This window comes from Semicossyphus pulcher, unplaced genomic scaffold (genome assembly GCF_022749685.1).
Source record: "Semicossyphus pulcher isolate SPU_LCO1_2020_fin unplaced genomic scaffold, fSemPul1.0.p SCAF_24, whole genome shotgun sequence".
Classification (NCBI taxonomy): domain Eukaryota; kingdom Metazoa; phylum Chordata; class Actinopteri; order Labriformes; family Labridae; genus Semicossyphus; species Semicossyphus pulcher.
Window position 1 is genome coordinate 13,251,447 of NW_027211698.1, and position 23,507 is coordinate 13,274,953.

General features: G+C 42.1%; 1 protein-coding gene across 1 annotated transcript; it reads right to left on the bottom strand.

Moving 5' to 3' along the window:
• Positions 1 to 2,631: 2,631 nt before the first annotated feature.
• gpd2 (glycerol-3-phosphate dehydrogenase 2 (mitochondrial)) lies at positions 2,632 to 23,450 on the bottom strand. Its single transcript, XM_069675312.1, has 17 exons — positions 23,364 to 23,450; positions 20,819 to 20,928; positions 17,852 to 18,023; positions 17,447 to 17,571; positions 17,263 to 17,360; positions 16,933 to 17,096; positions 14,241 to 14,405; positions 13,107 to 13,251; positions 12,413 to 12,606; positions 12,084 to 12,218; positions 11,353 to 11,528; positions 9,540 to 9,671; positions 9,306 to 9,464; positions 8,796 to 8,908; positions 8,442 to 8,520; positions 8,235 to 8,333; positions 2,632 to 6,201 (listed from the first exon to the last, which is right to left on the bottom strand). The coding sequence occupies exons 2-17, from the start codon at positions 20,918 to 20,920 to the stop codon at positions 6,076 to 6,078; spliced, it is 2,184 nt and encodes a 727-aa protein (XP_069531413.1). The 5' UTR covers positions 20,921 to 20,928; positions 23,364 to 23,450; the 3' UTR covers positions 2,632 to 6,075.
• Between the last annotated feature and the right edge of the window lie 57 nt (positions 23,451 to 23,507).

Sequence of the window (23,507 nt, forward strand, 5' to 3'; positions counted from 1 at the left end):
TTTCCAGCTGCCGCGGCGGCGTCTCCGGTCGCGTCTCCGGTCACGTGGCCGACATGCGCACTGCACAGCCCAGGAGAGGAGGAGGGTCCTTCGGCCTCATTGGGGTACATCAGAGGCAAGTTGGCGTGTGAGTTAAAAGGGCAAATATTTATGTATTTCTGACTAAAAATATCTGGATTCCCAAGGCTTTGTTGTCCTGAAGCAAGTTCATAATGAGAAAAGAACAGGGGGAAGTTGATAGAGTTGGTGCAGGTGTTGCAAATGTAAGGAGAAACCGCGACCCCTTGTGGTCATTTAAGGTAGTAACTATTCTTGTTAATGTTTCTCATTTCTCTCCAGGTCCACACCTTTATTTATACATTTATTTACACGTCTTGCTGCTCTCTTGAAGAGACAAACCTGATATATTTCACATCTCCCGACAAATGTGTTTTTTCACAGGCTGCGACATTCAGCCGAGTGACTCAATGTCCAGATTCCAGTGTGAAAGGCAGCATTGTTGCCGGGCAGAAGGAAAGAAACACAACATGGCACACAATCTGACGAAGATGGAGATGAGGAAGACTCTTCATGCTTCATTCTCACTGCGTGGGAGGAACCGCAATGAATCCACTGCCGTCACAAAACACACTGTAACTTCTGTCCACATTCCTCTCATGGAGATGTTTGGTCTCTGATGGCGCCAGTTGGACACATTTTGAAACAAACAGGCTCTGTTTTACAGGAAAGAGGATTTTAGCTACATTGACGCCTAAATTCGTCTTCTTGGCTTTGAGGAAGTTAAGATTCTCCCCTTGTTTCGTTTGATTGACAGGTGTCCATTGAAGCGCAGCTGAAAGAGCTTCCTGTCTGCTCGCAAAGCCTGTGAATGACCCAGGTAAATGTCAGGACACCTTTTGAGAGAAGTTCAGGAGTGGCACAGGAAAGGTTTGAACCATTATTTCACCTGTAAAGTGGAGATTTTTCCAGGTTCAGCGAATGTTGTTTCTCTTTCCACCTTTAGACATCTCAAAGTTGAATATTTCCTCCCTCGGCCGCCCTCCCCCACACCAATATTTGAACTTTCCTTCCTTCCAAGAGGTCGATGTGATTCATTTCTCAGCTAATTATCATCTTTGCCATAATTATGAGCTGAATAAGTGAGGGTTTGCTGTCTTGATTGCACCAAAATTCAAGTTATTTAGCTCAAAAACAAAGGACAGTATTTGACACTTTTCAATTACTGTGCATGCAGACACGTCGGCGTGGTCTGCATCACCGTCCCAATCCCCCAGAGAAGAAGAGCATTAGCGGTCGTATGCCGACCACATTTGTCCCATTATTCATTACAATTAATTGCTTCCCCCTTCGTTCTCTCGGCCTTTTCCCAGGAAGCCGTATTGTAATATGAGCGCAGGACTTAAAGCTGTCATTCAAATATCGCTGTGACCTTTACGGGGAAAAGACGGTTTTTCACCCAGTTTGGAGGGATGAAGTTCAGTGTGTGTGTGAGTACTTCTATCCTTGTGAGAACCGAGCTGAGTGAGGGTATTTTTACCAGCTGCAACCTGACACTGTTTTACAATTACAAGCTGACAGGTAACACTTAATCCCTTTGAACTCCACCTGTATCATTTCATAAAGATAAACAGTCTGAATTTACAGTAGATGTTTTACACTCTAAACAAGGGTCGGGAGGTCGGCAGGGAGACTGAACATATGTTCAATCATTTCTGGCTAAAATTAAATTAAAATGACATTTTATTTATTTAAATTTGAGGTGCTGTTACGACTTTTTCTGACTGAACCTGAAACAAAGTCTTTAAGTGATCAAAAGCTCCAGAGCGCTTTCTAAATTGACCTCGGTTGTGATGAAATGGTTCTAATAAAGATATAGAAACACAAGAATAGTTATTTAATTTCTTACCTCCTCCTTAAAGAATTTATTTTCACGTCATTTCTTTGTTGCAGAGAGTTTGACGAGTAGATCGATACCACACTCGATGCCAGTTCTGCAAATACCACAGTCAGTAAGATTAGCTTAGCATAAAGACTGGAATCGGGGGGAAACAGCTAGCCTGGCCCCATCTGAAGGTCAAACTGCACCCCTAAAGCTCCCTGAATAAGTTTTGTATCTTGATTTCCTAATCTGCTCAAAGTGTAAAAATAATACAGCCAGACTGGCTGCTTCCAGTCGTGTCTAGCTATTAAGCTAGGCTACGCTAACCGGTTGCTAGCTAGCACATTGTCCAATCTCTTTCCTTTTTAAAACCCTATCAACTTTAAAATCCGATATTTACATTTTTTAAGAAGGAAAAAACTTAAATGCATCAATTTAAATATTTTAAAAATAAGAAATCGAAACAAAATTAGAAAAACAAGCACCTGTAGCACCTGTCCAATCACCTGCAGTCAATATGAATATTTTGTGTTTTGTACAACCAATAGCGCACAACTTATTTAATAAACAATGACCTAATACTTATTTCAGCAGCAAAAATAAGTGATGCATAATTTACGGTGAAGATATTTGTCAAGAAAAAACAACAACATGAAGTTAAAGTGTTCATACAGGAAACATGTTGAGGTGTTTTCTGTTCACATGCCGTCACATGTTCTGACTCCAGGTATGAATGAAGCCCACACAAAGCGTTCGGAGCAACCAGATACATTTAATTAGATAATTGCTTTGTTTTCTTTTCTCAACCTGACACAGTCTGCTTACAGTAAAAAGAAGGAATATGATTCTCTTTGAGCGTGGATAAAGCTGTAATTTCATCCACAGAAGACAATCAAACATCGGGGTCGTGGGTTTAAGTCGCGCTGCCCACGAGCTATTCTCCACGGGGGCCGACGTTGGCAGTTTGAAGGGTCGAACCCCCCTGTGACCACACACTGATACACACACGTCAGTAACAGTTACAGTGTGGGTACAGTGGGAGCAAACCTGTGGAATGATTGTGTAAGAGGTCCGTAGAAAATCTGAATAGAAATCATAACATGAAGGCAGTAAGGAAGCACAGTCTGCACACTTTGTTTTCACAATATAAAAGCTTGAACAACAGAGGAGGAGGGACGGCTGCCATGTTGGAGGAACTATGTTTCTATTAATACTTTTACAGAGGCTCTTTTTAAAGTGGCAAAGCTTACAAATCAGTCAAGCTAGAGCACAATATCAGTTAAAGGTTATCAGGTGTCAAAATACTGCAGGAAGCATTTGGCTTAACTGAAGAGACAAACAAGGCTAAAAGCATTAGATCCTTATTGAGCAATAAGAGTCTAAAACATGCCCTAAGGCTTTCTACGCTTCACTGCAACAGCGGAGAAAAATAGACGAACGGAGCAGCAGAAAATTACTCGCGTTGGCGCAGCTCGGTTCTGGCACACGTCAAAAGTACGCTTCAAATACGTTGATTCCCTGGGACTCACATTTCTATCATGTTTTAATTAATTGCAAAAGTTTTGATCGACACTTGTTGGACCCTCTTCTTCTGCAGTTGCTTAGTGGAGAATGAGTGCCATCAACCGACGTACACAACAGTAGCCGGAAGATATAAGCATTAATTGTTCTTAAATTAATAATAGTAATACATTTGCGCTGAAGTTTGTCACTGATAAGATAAAACAACATACTTCTCTTGGCAGGAAGCATTGTATCTTTTGTTGCAACAATCACACAGTAAATAGCAATTAATGTTACAAATAATAAAAGCTATGTTTACTATTAAATATAAGATATAATAAAAGTTAAACACTCAAATATTAACTAACTTGCGTCGTCAGGGCTTTCTGGGATATAAAATACTCTTTAAATATCCTCAATAAAACACTCAAACTATAAAATATATTCTGATTAACAAAGAGCCTCTTTCGACTAACGCAGGTCAAATTACCGAAGCAAAAATGTCCCTCTTGCCCTTTAAATCTTTTAAGTCTTCTCCAACATGGCCGCACCTCTTCCACCTGACCTCTGTTGCTAAAGTACAGTTTAAATACTTTTCTTTTTAACACAACTGTTCTTTAAATATCTTTACATTCTCAACATAAAGTCCTGTGTCCGTCTAACATGGAGTGTGGCGTGGTGAAAATGTCTGAGAGGCACATCAAGGCACGTATCATACATTCATTGTGCGTTGCCTTTCGTTTTCACTCGGTTTGTCACATGAGAAGAAGCTAACAGCATGCAGTGCAGAATTCTATATATATCATATACACCAGACGGACTGGATGTGCGTTAATACAGCAGATCACCACAGAAAGAAAAGAATTCCACTTCAAACACGCGTAGTAAAAATAAAGATTTGCTTTACATTATTAAGAAGAAACGGGCTAACATGTAGCATGCAAGTAAAAAGAAATAAATCCCTTTGAAATCCTGCTTTTTAATCTAAAATCTCCTTATTTCTGTCTGTAAACAGCTGCAGCGGCAGAAGACCAAAGAATAAATAATTAAAAATACACAGTAAAGCAGCAGTGATTAATAAGCTTCCTCAGTAACGCTAAAGCTGGAACCTCATCGTGTAAACCTCAGAGTCAGTAGTGGTTTTCTGGTAGTGCAATAGATGGAAAACACAGTAGGCAGGAAGATGTAAGTATGATTTCCACCAAACGTATCCCAGCTCTTATCACTGGGATACGAGCAGGCATCAGAAACATCTCAGAGTGCTTTAAGAACGTTTAGATTCTACCTGACAAGTGTAATGAGCTGAGATCAGAAACATTTAAATGCTCAGTCAGGATTTATTTTAGGGGTCCAAGATCTCTTAAAGTTAAACGGGAAGTGTCCTGGAAATGTTTTGTAACTCGTCCTAAACTTATCTGCTTTCTTGTTAATTATTATATGATGAGAACCAGCACCTGGTTAGCTTAGCACAAAGGAAAACAGCTAGCTTAACTTGGTCCAAACTCATCTAAATAAGCTTTCCAGTACCTCTGAAGCTAGCTAGCTTTTAGCGCATACAATAACCAATGTGTAATAACGTTTTGCTGTTTAACGAAGGGTTATTAGCTGGACTGCTGTCGTCTTTTAACAAAACAAGATAAAGCGTGCTAATTACTGAGCTTTAGAGGTGCTAGGAGACAGCCAGGCTATCCGTTGGCCCCAGTTTACACTCTTTATGCTAAGCTAAGTTAGCTGACTGCTTCCTCTAGCTAAATATCTACCAGACACACATTAGGGGGGTCTTGATTTTCTAATCTAATTCAATTTATCGGTGTATTAAATTAATCAAACAGTTGTAGTTGCCGAAATGTCCACTACTTCTAGCTTTTCCTTATTCAATTAATCAATTAATCGTTGCAGACATTCAGGTTGCTATAATGACTCTACGTATGCTGCATTGTTAATACTGTCGGTCTGATACAGAAATGATGATACAAGCTGTGTGTGTGTGTGCTTTACAGTTACATCTACCTCAAGGAAGAAGCTGCATCAGTCAAAGTAAAATATGCTTCTGTATCAAACATCTTCATAGTGTGATTTACAACTTTACACTACAAATTCTTCTCAGAGAAGCACGATTTACAAGCTGGCTTTACTCTGTGTGTAAAAATTTAACAACATTCATAGAAAACGCTCTTAAATGTAAAGATCTATGATTACCAGGAAACGCCCTCAAAGCCTCTCTGTCATGTGAACACTGTCTCTACTTTCTCTCCCATTGAAACCAAGTTACAGACCGTTCCCAGGAAGCTTTAAAAGAATAAAAACAGAGGAATGGACCCGTAAAATAAAGCTGAACTAAATTCTTAGTTGCCATCAGAAAAAGCTGCATCGTGTTGAGGACAACAATCAGTGTCGCCCGTGTTAAAAAGGAGTGTTTGAGAAACATGATGTCACGATTAACATATCAAAGTTAGTTTCAAAGACAGTATAAAACAGATAGATTGTGTGCTGTGTAAAATCAGAGGCACCTGATGTTGAGACAAACTCTGACTTCATGAAAAATCATCGGATACGATTTCACCCAAACTCGCTCAGGAGTGACGCTGATTTGGCTGAATTCTCCTCGCCGCCTGCTTGATTGCAATATTGTCATTCAAATTGATCCATTTGCATTTCACCACCTGTTACAAGGACCTGACATCCTCCCCGGCTCAGACTCCGCCCCCGCTCCGGTCCACCGTCACCGGCCCTCTGTTATCCAGAGTCTCCTCGGCCGATTTCATCAGAATGGCCAGACGGCTGTCAGACAGAAGCCCCTTCTTCACGGCGCTCATCAGCTGCGCAGGAAACAGGAGAACACAGAGTGTTACACAGCGTGAGCGATAAAGGTTAACCTGTCAAACCGAGCCGAGGGGGAAATCATTATCTGTACACAGACAAAAATACCCACAATGAGAGGCGTTAAAGACGTCCGATCACCTTCACATGCCGGACTTTAAGAGGAGGAAAATGAAACCAACACCAGCCAGGCTTCTTTGTGTTAAAGCTGAAGTAGGGATCTTTTTATTTTACATTAAGCTATTTTATAAATAACACACACTACAAAGCTTCTAAGACAGCACATCTGTATCTGTATTTATTTTGCATGTGCTAAAGGATAAGGGCAGCATTATTCTATATGTTTCTTACTGTCAACAAACCCCATGAAGAACAAACCCAACAATGACCTCGTCTGGAGCTCCAAACCGAGACGCTCTTTTGAACATTTACCGTAAAATCCAGAATATAATCGCACCGAAAATATCTATTTTAATTAATTTAATTTGAAACACATTCAAAACACACACATTACATCTGTTTTTACCGTATCAAGCTCGCTACCGGTGCGGTAGTTGAGCTCAGCCTACAGTAGCATTGATTGTTGCGAGGGTGGCGGCTGCTATGGCGATCATGACGGCGCATATCTGTGATGAAGCTTTAGCTAGATTATAGCTCCATCGCCTGGGTAAAATACAAACACAATAAAATACCTCTCTGTATTTTATACTGGTATGTTGGTCGCATCGTAATACAGGACGCAGCCCACTTTTTAGATTATAAAGAAATGTATTAAAAGTGCGTCTCTTACACCGAATTTTATAGTAATAAATAAATAAATATATTAATAGTTATTTTCTTTTTAGGGTTGTAGTGTTATAATTTATGAGTACGATTTTTATTACTGTCAATCTGTGAGCTTTTGGAAAATGTGTTATGTGTTATAAAACAATGTTTGAGTTCAACACTGAACATTGACGTGTGTGGATTAAGATATATCACATTATAAGTGAAGATAAGATAAGATAGACTTTATTGATCCCTCACTTGTTACAACAGCTCAAACTATAGGACTATATATTATACTTAACATGATTTCATTGTTGGTTTTGTTCTGTTTCAGGTTTGTTGACAATAAAAGAAAAATATATAATATCACCATGTTTATCCTTCCAGTCTCCGATGTCTGAAGTGTCCTAGTTCAGCTTCAACACTTTCGCTGTGTTTTTCCCTTCAGCCCCTCCCTCGGTCGTCTCTGTTCACCACAGGACTCAATAAAGTTTTGAGTTTGTTTTTGGTTAAAATGAGGGGAAGCCTTGTCGGGCTCCAGAGGGTTACAGTGTTTGTTTCCCCAACGTTTACAATACCTGATTGTTGGCCCTAAGACATCCACGGGCAGGTGAGACGTATACACACAAGCAGAAACACACATTCAGCATCAGAATATGACATTAAAAAAACATTCAAGCTAAAAGATATTTTGACTCTCAGCTGATCTGTCCTCCACCTCAGCACTAATGAAGACTCAGTTATCGACCTCTCCTGTAATGACTCGTTTTCTGAACTCAGGTGTAAAACTAATTTATCTGCAGACGGATGCAGGAGCCTCGGACACTTCAGGCGTAATTACACGACATCCTTCCCCCTAATTAGCTAATTAATTCGACTTAAGACTTCACACCTTCTGCTGCTGCAGCAGATGTTCGATTCTCACAGCTCAGGTGCACAAACGTCTTCTTTCTTTAACGATCGCTCAATACATGTTGCAGCTTTAATGACCAGTATGCAGTAAGAGGAATGTGTCACATAGCTTATAGGAAAGGGCGTTGGAACACCATCTCAATATTAATTTTACTTAATTCTGAAGTTGAAGTGGTGATTAAAAGAAGCACGTTTTCTTCTGTGGTATTTACAGAAACCTGAGGAGAAAATGTGACACTCATCTCACAGGTCAACTTCAAAATAACCTTTAAGTAATGCAGAGATGCAGAAGAGTGAGATATCTGCTGAAATAAATATGTGATCAGTTATCAGATGTCTGCGTGTTACGTACCTGCAGGAATTCACCGATCTCCACCTGACCGTTCTTGTTGAGGTCGACCTCGTTAAGGATCTCGTGGAGCGCGTTTTCATCAATCTGCACGTTGATGCTCTGCAGAGACGACAAACAAGGGCGGGGATCAGTCAAATATCATCAAGACAGAGTGTGTGAAGATGAAGAGACAGAAACGATAAAGACGAGGGATGAAAGCCGACTCACATCCAGAACCTGCTGCACGTCCACGGTGGTGATGAATCCTTTGCTCTCTTTGTCAAACTTGTGGAAACGCTTCTTGTACCTGAAACACAGACGAGCAGTAAGAACTCTGACACAAAAGCATCGCATGTAGTTCATGTCAGTGTTAATTTAAAGCTGCAAAATATCAGGCGAGGTGGATTTTCTTCTTCTTCACATTTAAGTACAAAATGAACCCGGAAAGTATAACAAAGAAGGGAGAGAAGCACGGGGGGTTAATAGTCCCCTGTGGGAATTCTGCCACTGACTGATCCAGACACTCGTAGTTAAAGCTTGTTAATGAGCAGGTTCTTGTGTTAAAGGAGGTGCAATAATTACCTGACTACTTCCTGGTTGTCCAGGTTGATCTCAGACGTCTTGGTCAGCTGCTCAGAGCGAGACCTGTAGCCCATCTCCAGGTACAAGAACTTCTTTGCTGCGTCGAGCTCGGCCTGAGGGAAACATTAGCAGAGGAATAAAGAGAGGATTGTGAGGATGTGTGCAGCTGAAAAAGAACCTTTATTACATGTATTAACCAAACGATCACAAGTCTTGATTACATGTTGCTGCTGTAAGACTTCCCTGTGCCTTGTGTTCACAATAACAGCTAAAAATAGCTGAGAGTTTCAGCTTTCAGGCACACATATCACTTCTTCTCTTTCACACACAAACAGAGCTTCTCCTCTGAGGGGATAAAGGGCGTGGACCTTTCCATTGTGTGCACGACTTCAAAAACCCACCAGGGATTCAGGCATTATGTGTAAGAGAGCTGCAACACGGACATTATTACACAAACTCTTTCAATAAAGGAGTGAAACAAAAATCACTGTTGTTTCAGAAAGAACGTACCGTCTTCTTCTCCTCACTCCACCCCAGCTCTTTCGCCATGATCTGCACGATGCGAGGGAGGGCTTCATCAGCCGCCTGCACGTTCAGGAAGCCCAAGCGCGTGCGTCTGGCGATCACGTCGATGGCTGTGCAGGCGTACTCCTTAATTGCGTACAGAACCTGACAGAAAAGACTCGCATGAGCTTCAACCTGAGACAAAAATAACCTCGTCGGCGGCATGACAACGCTCCTCACCTCGCTCTCGATGTAAGGGAACTCGGAGACCAATCTCTTCCCCACGATCGGCCATCTTTGCCCGGTGACCTGAGCCATCTTTGCAACATCGAACGCTTTTGCTCCGTACGTAGAGGCAAGGTGCTGAGCGACCTGTGTGCAGAGGACAGAAATAATAATATATATCTAGAAGGTCGTCGTAGCAGAAAAAGACCCTTCTGACATCCTGACATTAACCCCAACTTAACAGTTGTAACACAGGTAGCAGTGTCACCTTAATTTCATGTTTATTCATAAAAGTAGCTGAAGTTTATGGGCGCACACGTTCACATATAACATATCTAACTCCTGGATAAACAGCACATATTGTCGTGGCAGCTCCAGATACTTCCATGATCGATTTAAACCTAAGCGATAAGTGTTAGCGCCACTTTGTCAATGAGATGTCATGTGTTTACCCGACACAAGAGGCCTATTTGCTATTCAGATTGCTGGTGTGCCGATCATGTGAAAGGGCAAACGCTGTCCAAATATCAACAGTGACCTTTCAGGAATATCGGAGAGAGCGGCGGAGTCGGTGCAGAACGCCTCTAATGAGGAGTAAGTGGACCGCACGGGTACTTTTTCTTCATGAAACAATGTTTTATTGGACTCAATGAAAACGCACAGGCTAATTATTGGAAAGATGGCGTGTAGCCGATGTAAATCAATGTGCCCTTACTTAATGCCATTGATAAAACCGTACAGCGCAGTTCAACGTGTGTCCAGTCTTTTGTGTAGCAGAAATGTCAGCGTTGTTACAGCAGCGGCTTTAATGTCAGCCTCGCTGACGCTGAAGAAGACGGCGAGTGTGTGCGTGAGATTTTACAGGTTTGTTTGGAGGTGAGTGTGTCTGCGCTTCTGTACAGTACGTAGTTAAAGGTCTGCTTTCTTCTGCTCCCCTTGTTGAAAATGTTTCAGTCAGTAAAAGCAGGCAGAGCTGTGGTTAAAGAAGTATTCCCCTCTAAAGGATACACATTTCGTCTGAAGCAGAGATGTTAGAAATGACAAGTATTTGTGTAAGACTGGAGATATTTCATGAAGCAGGAAGCAGCATCCTGAAGTCTTAGTTCCACAACTTGGTTTTCTGACCACCTGCTACTTTTTGTAACAGTATGCACAACCAAAGTAAACGCCCTGTAAGCAGAACGAACAGGTACACGAAGAGAATAATGGTTCATTTCCCTGAAACATTAAAGGAGCAATTCGTCCCTGGAAAAGCCACTGTCAGTCAAAGCTGGTGTTCTCTGTAATCAATAGAAGCAATAATATTTGAAATTGGCACCACAGCTGCCCATTCTACGATCCTACAACACCCAGCATGCTTTGCGCCCCTCCCTCTGAAAGGAACAGCCCAGCGAGACACGCTGGAGTGAAATACGACCGTTTCGCTGCAGGCAACGGCTCAGAGCGGGACAGAATCCAAAATACGACGAGAATATACCGGTGGATCGTCTAAAAAATCTTCAGGTCTACATTTTAAACCTGACAACTGGAGACGTGACATCGGAGGCGGGCGTCCTAGATTGAGGAAGTGTAGTTTAGCGAGCTCCCTGGCCTCCGCCAGATGACGCATCTTACGTAGTCTGGCGGAGGTTTTCCAAGGCCCGTTGGAGAAGTGGATAGCGTCCTCCAAAGGCACAGAGCAAAACTGCATTTTTTTCCTACCATAATGGCATCAGCTCCCCATAATAGCATGATAGGACTGAGGTTGAAAGTCACAGATAAAGTTATTAACTCGTGTTTCATAACAAGGTTTAAGTTATTCTAGTTAACAAGAATAAATTGGCTTTACCTCGTTCTCCAGTCCGTAGTCCTGCACCAGGCGGATGTAGAGTGTCGGCGTCCAGCCCTTTGCTCCCTCCAGCATCAGACCCACTGTCTTGCAGGACTCGGCTGAGAGGCTGTGAGATTTTACAGCTGCGTCAAGAGTCTCCTCAGCCATCGACCTGTAGGTGGTCCACTTCCCACCTGTACACGGAAAATTCACATCATCTTAATGTTGTTAAAGGGGCCGTATCTTTTGAATGGATATTCTCATATTTTGCATGAGTTTGGGAGTTTATTGTTCACAGTGAAAAAGTGAAAACTGCATCATTCCGTGTTTTTCAAGAGTGACATGTTTAAAAAGGTCTCCTCTGAAATGGGCCGTTCAGACCAGCTGCAGGTTTCTGCGTAGAACCTCGCTCTCACTGAAATCGACCAATCGTCATTCACCGTCATTCACCTCACGCTGCCGTCTTGCACTCGCTTGTAGTCAAGACTTCAACTTACCATTCTGATACCTCCTGCCGGTTCTGGCTCGTACATTTAAGGACGAATAACGGATCCTAGAGCAGCCATGTTTTCTACAACTTTGGAGTGACAGTGCAGTGCGGCCGCCCCGCACGTGGGATCGCACATAAATGCTGTCAGCTAATCAGGTCTAACCTTATCGCGGACCAAGAAAATTGATTGCATCGCTCAAATATGTCCCTTTTAAAATACAGAGGTAGTTTCAGTAGCTAACGCTAAAGGCTAACTGACCGGCGATGGTGACCATTCCGCTGTTGCTGATGCTGACGATGTGGTTCCTGCAGATGGACTGAGTGTCTTTGGAGTTTGGGTCGGTCACCAGGGGACGGATGCCGCTCCACGCTGCCAACACGTCTCCTCGACGCACTGTGGAGCACACAAACATGGTCACATCTCCAAGAAGATACATCACTCTGTTAATACCTCACTTTCTGTTCTGTCTCTGCGTGTCTGTCCAAGATATTGCCTTATTACTCCTGTCTACAGATTATGGGAAAAGTGTTCCAGTTTCACTTCAGCTCTTTACAGACTTGTTAAGCAAACAGAAGTGTCTCCCATACCTTCTACGTCAGGGCTGAGGTAGTTGCGGACCTCGCTCAGGATGAAGTTGATGTCGTCCTCTCCCGGGATGGGGTGTGCCGTCACGTTGGTGGGCGTGTCCGTCGTCCCCGCGATGGTCATCTTCTCCCAGGGCAGGAAGAAGATGACGCGCCCGTCACTTGTGGCCGGATCGAGGAGACCCATGTTGTCTGGGCTGTGAGGCAGAAAAAAACAGGAAGATTTTATTAACACATTTTTACTAGCTTTAGTGCCTCGAATTATAAGCGTGAAGAAAAAGGAAGTGTTTTAATAAGGGAAAACAGTGGTGTAAAAAGTGAGGGAGTAAGAGAGGAAGAAATATGTGGGAGGAAGAGGAGGCGACGCGGGGGCAGATAGCGTCAGGAGGAAGAGAATTAGGTGGTTGGCATTTCTGCTGCTGTTCAAAGGGCTCGCGCTCCCTCGGGTTTTGCTCAATAAGCTTGGCTGAACTTTAAAAAACCTCCCGACTTCAACAGAACCACTCTATTTCTCTGCTGTATCTTAACCAGAGGAGATTGTCCTGTGCATGGAAGAATAGGTCAGCTGATAGTTTAGCCGGCTTTGTGTTTACACATCAGAATGAGGAATAAATGCGTTTAAAATACCAAACACATGGTTGGAAAAGAACATCTCCACAACTTCAATATTAAAGGATTCATTATATGGGTGTAGTACCTGTAGTAACCAGGGATGACGATGTGGACACCTGCGCTGGGCTGACAGATGTTTGCCGTCTCCTGGTTGTCCATCTTCCTCAGAGAGTCTGTGAACGGGCCGGTGGCGTTGATCACACACTTTGCCTTCACGTCGAATTCATTCCCTGAGAGGAGAAAACAATCATTTGGCATTTTGTTATTCTATGCTTTTATTTGCGATTGTGTTTTAAGGATTTATATTTTGGATTTTAAAATCAGCCCTCAGAAACTTGTCTCGATTCAGTCCACATCAAAAGTTGGATGATGTTCCACTCCAGTTGGTCATTTCTTATTAGAAATATAATGTGTTTTTTGAATCCCTTTCAGGGGCTTTGCAGGGTTGTAAAACCTGCGCTCTCTAACACAGAGGTAATCTATTATCAGAAATCCCCAATTTAATATTTTCGATAACGTAACGGGTTAAAGCCGCTGTCAGTCACAGCTGGTGTTCTCTGTAATCGATAGAAGCGATAATATTTGAAATTGGCGCCATAGCTGTGGAGAAAGTTGTACAAACAGCTCGTGGTTCCGCCGACCATTTTCCTTCCATAATAGCATGATAGGACTGAGCTTGAAAATCGTCGAACTGGCCCTTTAACGGGGTAAAAGTGTGGAAAAACAAATACTTTTCCATACTTTATTTTCTTTTTTCTATACATGGAGTTACTAAAGACAATTTCCATACTGAATAGGAGCCCTGACGGTATTAAAAAGACAGTGAAATCAACACAATGCAGGCTGGAGGATAAGAGAAAGTGTAAGAGTTAAGAAATGTACTTGAATTAATGGAGACTAACTTCTGTCACCTGCTGCAGACTGCCGTCACTTTAAGATATGAAAAGACAGTGTGATGTTTGCCTTGTAATTAAGGAACCCTGTGCAACTTTATTTATACAACACCTTTTAAACACAGGCGACAAATTGTTAAACAACGGTATGCAAATACAGAGCGTGGAAAAAGCATTCAATACACCTACTAGATAAATGTGTGTATGAAGAAGAGAAGCATACAGCAACCAATCAGCATGAAAAGCAACCCATACCTTAAAAAAGCCAACTTCTAGAAGTGGATATGGGAGCAGAGAACAGTGTGAAAAACTTTGGTATCCCTCACCTGTGACGACGTCCCTGCAGCGGGCTCCACACACCCTCTCCTTGCCGGTCTCCGGGTCCTTGGCCTTCAGCAGGTGGACCACCTCGGTGTAGTTGGCGATGGCGGCGCCGTAACGGGCGGAAGTGAGGGCGATGGCCAGGTTCATACGGGCGTCGTTGTGCTGCCCTGAAGGAGGCAGAGGACAGAGGGTGTGAGGAATTCAGAAGGACCCTGATTAATTTACACTATAATTTCTTAAAATATCAGTATAACAAGAGCAAGAGGGTTACATGAAAAATACTGGAATTCCTCGGGGCACAGGTTACGAGAGTTGGTGCAATCAGTCTCTATCCATGTCAAAATATTAGCTAAAGAGGCTCCGAGCTGCGACATCTTGTTTACACACATACTATAATATATATTCTTTACATTCCTTTGCTCTACAACTCAATTTAAAAGGGTGGAATTACTGAAACAGACATGCAGTTATGTTAAAATGACGTAGATTATTACCTGTAAAGCAAGTTTAAATGTTATGTAAATATCTGCTACACTTAATCCGTTCATATTAAGTGTTTTTGGGGTTCCTGCAGTTTCATTTTCCAGGGCAAGCCAATTCAGAATAACAGGATTAGACCTTCACATTTGCTGTATTGTGCTTGTGAGAATAAAAACAGCCTCATGTTGTTGTTGTCGTCGGTGGCAGATGCAGCAGCAGTAACCCAGACAGCCGGAGAAATATCTGCTGCTGCTGCTCTGCCGGTCCGACCGTCGACGACGCTCCTCTGCGCTTTTACACCGCCGGGAGAGAAGGTCAGATTTCGAAATGTCACCGGCGTGATTGTTCCAGACGGCATAATTGGAGAAAAGACGCCCCACCCCTCCACCGTACCGGCCCTGCCCCCCCCTCTCCCTCGGAGCAGATGATGGCGGCGGGTGATGGAGGAGGGGTAGGGAGGTGGAAATCAAACATATGCTGCTTTGCACCAAAACGTGCTTTTCCCTTTTTCCAGCCTGCAGTTAATCCAGGAATCTCACCACTTACATTCTTATGTTTTGACAATAAAATGCTGTTTTTTTCTGTTTTAAAAATGCAGATTTTTTTTATTTAGTTAGAACAATTAACAACTAAAGTGGAGGCACAGTTTTCTAATTAGATACATCCTTAAAAAAGCAGCAGAAATATCATGAACCACTTGGTAACAACTGTTGAATAAAGCAGCTTTAAACAGCATCAGATCCAAACAAACATCAGTCGCTTGTCATCAAACATGACGAGCTGATTCTCAGTGAAGTCTACAGTAACGGACACAAATCGCCCGCGGACACTAAGTTGTTATTTTTGGTGGCGGAAAGGAAAGGACGCCGGCGGCTGCGGAGCTCCTCGCACTCAGCTGGACGCTCAGCATATGTTTAGTTCTCCTCCGCAGCCATCCAGACAACACGCAACCTTTACTGCCACGGGGGGAAGAGAGGGCATCCCACCAGCCTGTCAACACGTTTGTGAGGCACCAGTGGAGATGAGAGCGCCAGGGGGCACGCTTTATATCTATCTTAACAGAGTAATCTTGCATCATTGGTTTTTCATATTATTGGAATTTATTCAGGAGGAGAAATTACTTGATAAATGTCTCGTTTTTTTTCATTTACATTTTTCTTTTTTATAATTGCACCTTTAACAGGCCAAGTGTTCATTCATGTTGATGTTGCAATAGAGAAAATTTTCAAGCAAAAAACCCCCAAAATTTAATGAAGAAAAAATTTTGATTTGGAATTGTTTACTTCCTGTTTCTCCTCAAGCTTTCAACAAGAAGGGAAATATCAAAATAAGGAATGAATAGAGAAGTTCCAGTGATAAAAAAAACATGTTGATGGGATTTTCCGAGCCTTAGTGTTGTCAAAAATTGTATCAACAGTGCCAACATTTTTATTCTTTTATTGCTTTTTTTAACTTACATTTGGGAGATAATAATTTTTGGAACTAAAGTACCTCAAAATAAGTCTGTAGTGAGTTAATAACGTTAACTCTGCTTACATTTGTTTACATTTTGGCACCATTACTAGTATGCAGAATTATCTGTTAGCACCTCATGTTTGCAACGCATCTCAGATGTTCAGATTACAATCACTAGATTACTTTAAGACCAATCTCGGATCCCATCGACAGTCTGATGATGATATAGCCTCTGGGCACAACGGTGAACATGCTGGGCGTGTAGTCAGCGGTTAGCGATAAATCACTTCCTGTCAAGACTTCCTTTTCCGTGCTGCATTGTTTACAGAAAAATAAACCTTTTTCCTATGACTGACTTTAATTAACGGCTCTTAAGTTTGCTGAAATAACAACATCATGATGCATAATAAAGCTTTGTCAGGTCTGTCCTCAAGAGGAGAAGAAAACTACTTTAAAAGGAGAAGTTTGTCAGATGCATTCAAGGAAGTCGGGAAATCTGAACACTGAACAGCTAAACAGAGCTAAAATCATGATGTTATTACAGAGACTGCTAGCTGGCTCATGGCTAACCCCTCCAAACATGAGATAAAGGGCATGAGAAAAAAAGTGACTCAGCTGTTCGTGTTTACAGGAAATAAAGAGGTGAGTAAGGAATCAACAAATGAAGCGTGTCTTTCAGATTACTGTCCACACATGCGAGCGTCTATGTGAAAACTTAAAGTCAAATAACGCCTGAAGTGTTATGAAGCGCTGACTCACCGTCATAATACACGATGGCTCCCACCAGCTTGTCCTTCTTCAGCATGGGGAACAGCTCCAAGGCCTTCGTCTTGCTGAGCACGTAGCTGCTCTTCAGGCACTGGATCCCAGCCACCAGGTCGTACATCTTGATGCCTGCCCAGTAGTAAGGCAACTGCCACCATCTAGAGAGTGATCACGACGATTACAGATAAAAGATTTCATGCATCTTTTGGCCACAATAAACAATCAGGAGCTGGTGTTAATTTTCAGTCCAGATAAATATTAAATACCTTTTTTATTCAATGATAAAAGCATCAGAATAAATCGCCTGCTTTTTTGTGCACTTACTTGTAAACAGGAAGCATGATTGGCAGCGGCGCAGACAGGTGAGGTGCGATCTCCAGAAGGTTGGCTCGCTCGTGCAGGGCCTCTTTGACCATCATGTACTGTTCCAGAGGAGAGAAGAAGAAGGTGATGAGGAAGACGAGCAACAAAAGCAGATGAAAGGAAAAATAAGAGGGCGAAGAGGAACCTGTTCGTAGTCTAACTTCATGATGGCCTTCTGGAGATAGCGGACTCCACCGTGGATCAGCTTTGTGCTCCGGCTGCTCGTTCCCGAAGAGAAGTCGCTTCTCTCGACGAGGGCAGTCTTGAGGTCTGTGGGGGAGGAAAAGGTGAGTGAGCATACCTGCAAGTTGGTATTAAGCATATGATGCAATAACGCTCTATAAATATCTACAGGTAATTTCCATGTCATTATTGCCCTGATATGTGTTCCTTAGGTGTGTTTAACAGCTGTCACATTTGAATCTGGTCTTGTGCCAGCATGTAAGGCATTCCCCTCTTTAAATCATCACTCGATTACAACCCTTTGACAGCTTGAAACTGTAACATCCCACGTGAGACTGAGCACTGGAAAGCAGGAGAGTGATCTTACTGCGTGTGACAGCGTCTAAGGCACATCCTGCCCCCGTGGCTCCGCCTCCTACGACCAGAACGTCGAACTCCTCGGTGTTCTGCAGCGCGGCGAGCTGGGCCTGGCGAGAGGGGAGCTCGTCCGCGAAGGGAGCCTTCAGCTCTGCTTCGGCGGCTACGTGAGCTAACCGAGCCTGGATGTGACACAGATACACTGACTTAAAAGAGTCATTTGTTCGTGCAACAGTAAAGTTTCTATGCATGTTAATTCTTTGTTATATGTCAGAAAATATAGCAACACTTTCCTTGAGGTGCATTCGAAACATAAGCAGCATTCTAAGTGTAATATCTGTATGTATTATTTTTGCATTATAATAAGCTCTTAAGATTACATGTGATATAACGCATAATGACTCGCAATCATTTTAATACATTATGGATTTAGTGTGAATGTGTAATGAGATAACGTTAAGACGTACTCATAATATGCATTATGGTGTGGTAACGGACGGAGTAGAATGTACGAACAGGAGCATAAATTAATTACTGTGATTATGGGAAGAAGCATCGTCACAGTGGCCTTGAACGTTACGTGTACATTGCTTTTCCAACACATCCAACAATGAGCTTTTAATCTCAAACACGAGATTAGTTTGCTGAAGCTCATTCCAGGAAGAGAGAGTGAGATCATATCGTGCTTATGATGTCTCGTTGCCACCTGAAGTGTTGCTTAAAAATCAGAACATATTCTTAATGCGATTAGTAGCAAAGGAAAGTTTGATGAGGGTCACTACGCGCTGCAACATGCAGCTCAGCTTTGCAAAAAAAAAAGAAAAACACAAAATAAATCACATCCCAGCCTTTGAACGTCATTCATGTCTATTGTTTGATTAGGAAAGTAATCAATTAATCACAATAAAAAGCGAAGCTCCCCTCCAATGTTGATGAGGTGGGATTTCACTTATGAAATATTTATTCATTTTTCATTTAGCAGTGGGAGCTAAATGATTGCATCAACCTGCTTTGAAGCAAACGAGGCATTTGACTTGCAAATAGAAGCGGGCGTTTGTAATTTAGGTCTGCGGCCGCAAACAAAGACGATGATATAATCATTGTCTATTTTTGATGATGCGTACAGACAAACACCGCCGCAGATTTAAGCATCAGCATGCCCCCCGTAATCAAGTTAAGTCACAGCGCGGCCCATGCTAATAGCCAATCGGCCGCCGTCTTGAAAACTTCTCCAAGCCATATGCCCTTGCAAAGGAGACAGGACGGACATTCATGTCATCAGCAGTGCAATTACTGGGATTAGAGGCATGCATGATTACAAACTATTGTGAGAAATCAATATAATTCATCAGCGTCTGCTTCTTGCTTACCAATCCAGTCTTGGTTGAGAGGACGAAGGTGGGCAAACAGAGGTATCGCGACAGGACACAAAACAGAGTTCACATTAGGTTGTACAGTCAAATAAAGGCTGGTATGTAGTTGTGAGGCAGGCCTGAAATAGGCCGGCGTCAGGTCAAAGGTCAGGGGAAAACACACAGCTGCTCATGTCTCAATTGAGACCAAGCCACGTGGTTATTTATGATCATGAGGAGGGTGAGCGGCCGAAGTATTCGAGGCGATAACTGGTGTCTTTCAAGGACAGCAGCGCAGGCAGTGTCACCAGTCATGAGGTGAGAATACCAATAAAGGCGAGCCTGTTGTCTCCAGCAGCATGACGATGTTAACGCTAAGCTAAGCTAACGAATGAGGAAAATGCAGAACATCATTTCTGGTCCGTTACATCAGCTTTTCAAGAATGAGACAGCCTGGACAGTTTGGGGATTTAAGTGTCAATGCAGCCTGTAGACAAACACAAAACCTACAACAGATAAAAAACCATAAGCATAAAAATAATCTAAATTCATGTCAGAACAAATATATGTAGATGTTGCACAAGAAGCACAAAAATGAGAGTGAGACATTTATTTTGCATGCAAGAATGAAGCTAGTGAAATATGATCAGACTCTCTCGTGTTTGTATGCAAAGTATGAAGCGACAGCCGGCTAGCTCAACTTAGCATAAACTGAGGGAAACTGCTAGCTTGGCTGTGTCCAAAGGTAACAAAATCTGCCTTCTTGCACGTCTAACACTCCCTTAATTCCTTAATTTGTTTAAAACCAATTTCCTGTTTAACTGGGGTCGTTATATTTCCGAGCTCTGACAGGTACATTGCTGGACTCTTCACTTGCTGCCTAGAAACTGGTTCAAGTCTTTATACAAAGCAGAATTAGCGAGCTGCAGGGATAAGGTTGACATCAAAATCTCTCTAAAAGTTTTTCCAAAAGGGCCAATGAATTTTTGTTACACAACACTTTAAATTTAAGCTAAAACTTTTATTTTGAAGGGTAACAAACACGCACAACCGCCACACCTCCTACAACTTAATAAACAAGTTGCCCTCCATTCCTCAATAATAATAATGAATGAACAAATATATGTTACCGGTGCCGGGAAGAAGAGGGAAACACTTTAACACTAAGTGTTAAAACAAGCTAACAACCTTGGTATAAGTTACATTTATTACAAATAAAAGCTCAATTTATCACCAATTCTAAGCAGTTCGGGATCCAGTGTTGTGAACTGATGCATCTTGTACAACAGCTGTGAAGCTTACAATAAAAAAAAAAGGAAACACACTATAGAGAGGAAAGAAAGCACATTCCTAAATCTAGATGTGACATGCCCACACAGGCGCTCCCTCCCTGTCTAAAAGGCCTTTTCAAGTCAGAGGAAATAATGCTCTCAGAGAGTGTATGAAGATTTGGATCTTACAGGTCATACAAAGGACATTTGCTGTTTTGGGAAGAAAATATTTACAATTTAGAGTCTGAAAATATTTGCAGTAAAATCCTGCATAACTGGAATTCTTAAACTCATGCAACAAGAAAAAAGCAAAGCAACACAAGCTGAGAGACGACATCTTTCCATCAAACGTACCTGTGTCTTCCTGTACTCGATGAGCTGCGACAGGCCGAAAACTGTGGCGACCGCCCCGCCGCCTATAATCGCCGTCCGTTTCAGAGCCTTCCTGAACGCCATCCTCGGCCCTGTGGAGTAAAAAAGTAAAATGCAGTGAGGAGACGCAGCAGGGAAGCCGGTGTGTTATAAGTCTAGTGACATGACAGGTGATCATGTGAAGGAGGCATGCAGGGCTGAGAGCAGAAGGGAGGGAGGATAGTAAGTAAGGGGGGAGGGAGGATCCAAAAAGCTGCAAGTCAGGCTGAAGCAGACTTCGGGAGAAAAGTTAAAGGGAAGAGAAACACTGCGTTTGTGTCACCTGAATACAAGGAAAGTTTGATTACGCAGAGAGAGGCTTGAAAACTGCCTCATTAGATGTTTGTCAATATATTTTGTCTGCAGCTGCAGCTTTATTAATGATTTATCTGCCAATTTTTGTCCCAATTAACTGTCTGGTCTACAAAACATCAGAAAAAAAGGGAAAGTTGCTAATTAGATTTCAAGGTGGTGGCTTCAAATTTCAGTCCAAACTGTCCAAAACTAAATCATTTCATCATTTGAAAATGTCACAAACGTGTTACAAACACCTTTAATGTTACAACAACATTAAAATATAAAGATAAACCATTAAGTATTGCCTAAATTATACATTAAAGAAACTCTACAGAATCATCCTTTTAAATAACTGACATTAAATTTAACATAAAGTTAAGTAAACTGTCTATTTATTACTTAGCGTCTGCTAGGACACTATTTCCACATTGTTAGAATGACTCTGCGCATCATAATGAGCAAAACATGACACCAGCTCTGACAGAGCGAGGGGGTCAAATCCCACCAGGGGCAGCCCCCCAAAAAACAAGTGTTTAGTACTTTGAATAAAGATTTCCGGGGAGTGGCATACGCTGGAGCAGATTCTAATGCATTTTAATAAAACACAAATACAGATGGCACAAATGTCAATAACCAGTTTGGTGTAACAAATGACCTATTGCAAGACGCCTTTCTGTCCGCACCTAAAATAAGTTTCGTATTTTTACTGCAACTTTTGCCCAAATTGTCAATTAAAATGACGAGAATATAAAGCAGGATGTAAAAGGATTTGCTGCACACAAAAAAGGTGAATTCAGACGTGTGTTGCGCCTGCATTTGCCTTTAGAAACCCCCCGGAGGGATTCTTAGAGGTCTGATGTTCAGGCAAATTAGACTCCTGAAAAACAAGTTACACTGAGCTGAAACTATACTGTGCACACTACAATACCACGTGCATACATGCGAAAGCTGTGAGCTACATTTTATGACTGAAATATAATACTAGAACCGCACCGTGTATAATTGTGACAGAGAGTCGTGACTCAGTTTGAAGAGCTGTTCTACACTGACACGATGAAAAACCTGAATTAGAAACTATCAATACAAAACATTGGCCTGTTGTATGAGAGGTTTCCCTTTTACTGTCACTAAATCACAGACAAATGCCAAGAACTAGAAGCTGGAGCAAAAAGATGTTTACTTTTTACCAGGTTGACTAATTTATAAGTGCTCAAATGTGTAATGTCAAAGTGAGGTACAAAAACAAGTTTGGGATACTCTCATGTCAAACTAATTTGCATATAAACCTTCATAACCTATGTATTAATCAAAGCCTACTCTGTGACCTACCACAGGCTTTCACGCCATGTCACAATCTGTTCCTTATTGCAGACCATGAAGGCCAAACATGACAATAATTAGCCTGGAGGAACACTTTTAACTGGACCCTGTTGATAGGTGTAGCTCAGCCGGTTCAGCCACAAAAGTAACACCTGATATGACCAGAAAATGTCACTATATTGCCTACTTCACAATACAATCCTATTCACTGACAACAACCTGCAGACTCATTATGAGTCAGCACAAGAGGGGGCCTTCTGACTGTAAAGGGGGCTGTCTTTTTTAGAAACACATGACGAAGTCCATTGACATTTTGCTCAATTTAAGCTGTATGTATTTCTCCCATGTGTAGTACTGTTAAACATCCCTAACAGCAGGTTTGCTTTTTAACAGCAGGTGGTAGTATATTGATATATAATGTCGGCTTTAGTGCCATAGTGTTCCGTTGTCTATCAGCACACAAGAGGAAGTGGCCGTTAGTTTAACCTGAGATCTCGCAGAGCTCAGTTTAAAGAAAACCAACGGCTAGCTTCGTCTTAACAGTCACGACTAAGCGCTTTACGCTATAGAAATAAGACGAGTTATAATTACACCTCCGCGGAAAGAAACAGGATGACATAGTAAGAAAATAATAGCTGCTTTCACGGTTTAAAATAACCAAAATTACACACATTAGCTTAGCATGTCTTTTCTTTTAACAACCGAGGAGAAGAGGTTAATTTCTTCGTTGTCATGGAATCACTAGCAAAGCTCGCAGATGTTGCTCTGCCTTTTGGCTCTACGCCAAGAAAACACGGGAATAAAACTATAGTTGGATACATTTAAAAATGTCCAAAGGACACTCATTGACACATTAGACATTCCCACTTACAGGCTTCCTTGTTTTGTGGCTGAATAAAACTCGCTCGGGGCGATGCTGGGCGGCGACTGAGGACATCGGTTGTTGTCTAACCCGTAGCCTGGGTTTGACAGCTTCAACCAGGAAGCTGAGCGGCCTCGAGCGACGTAGCTGACA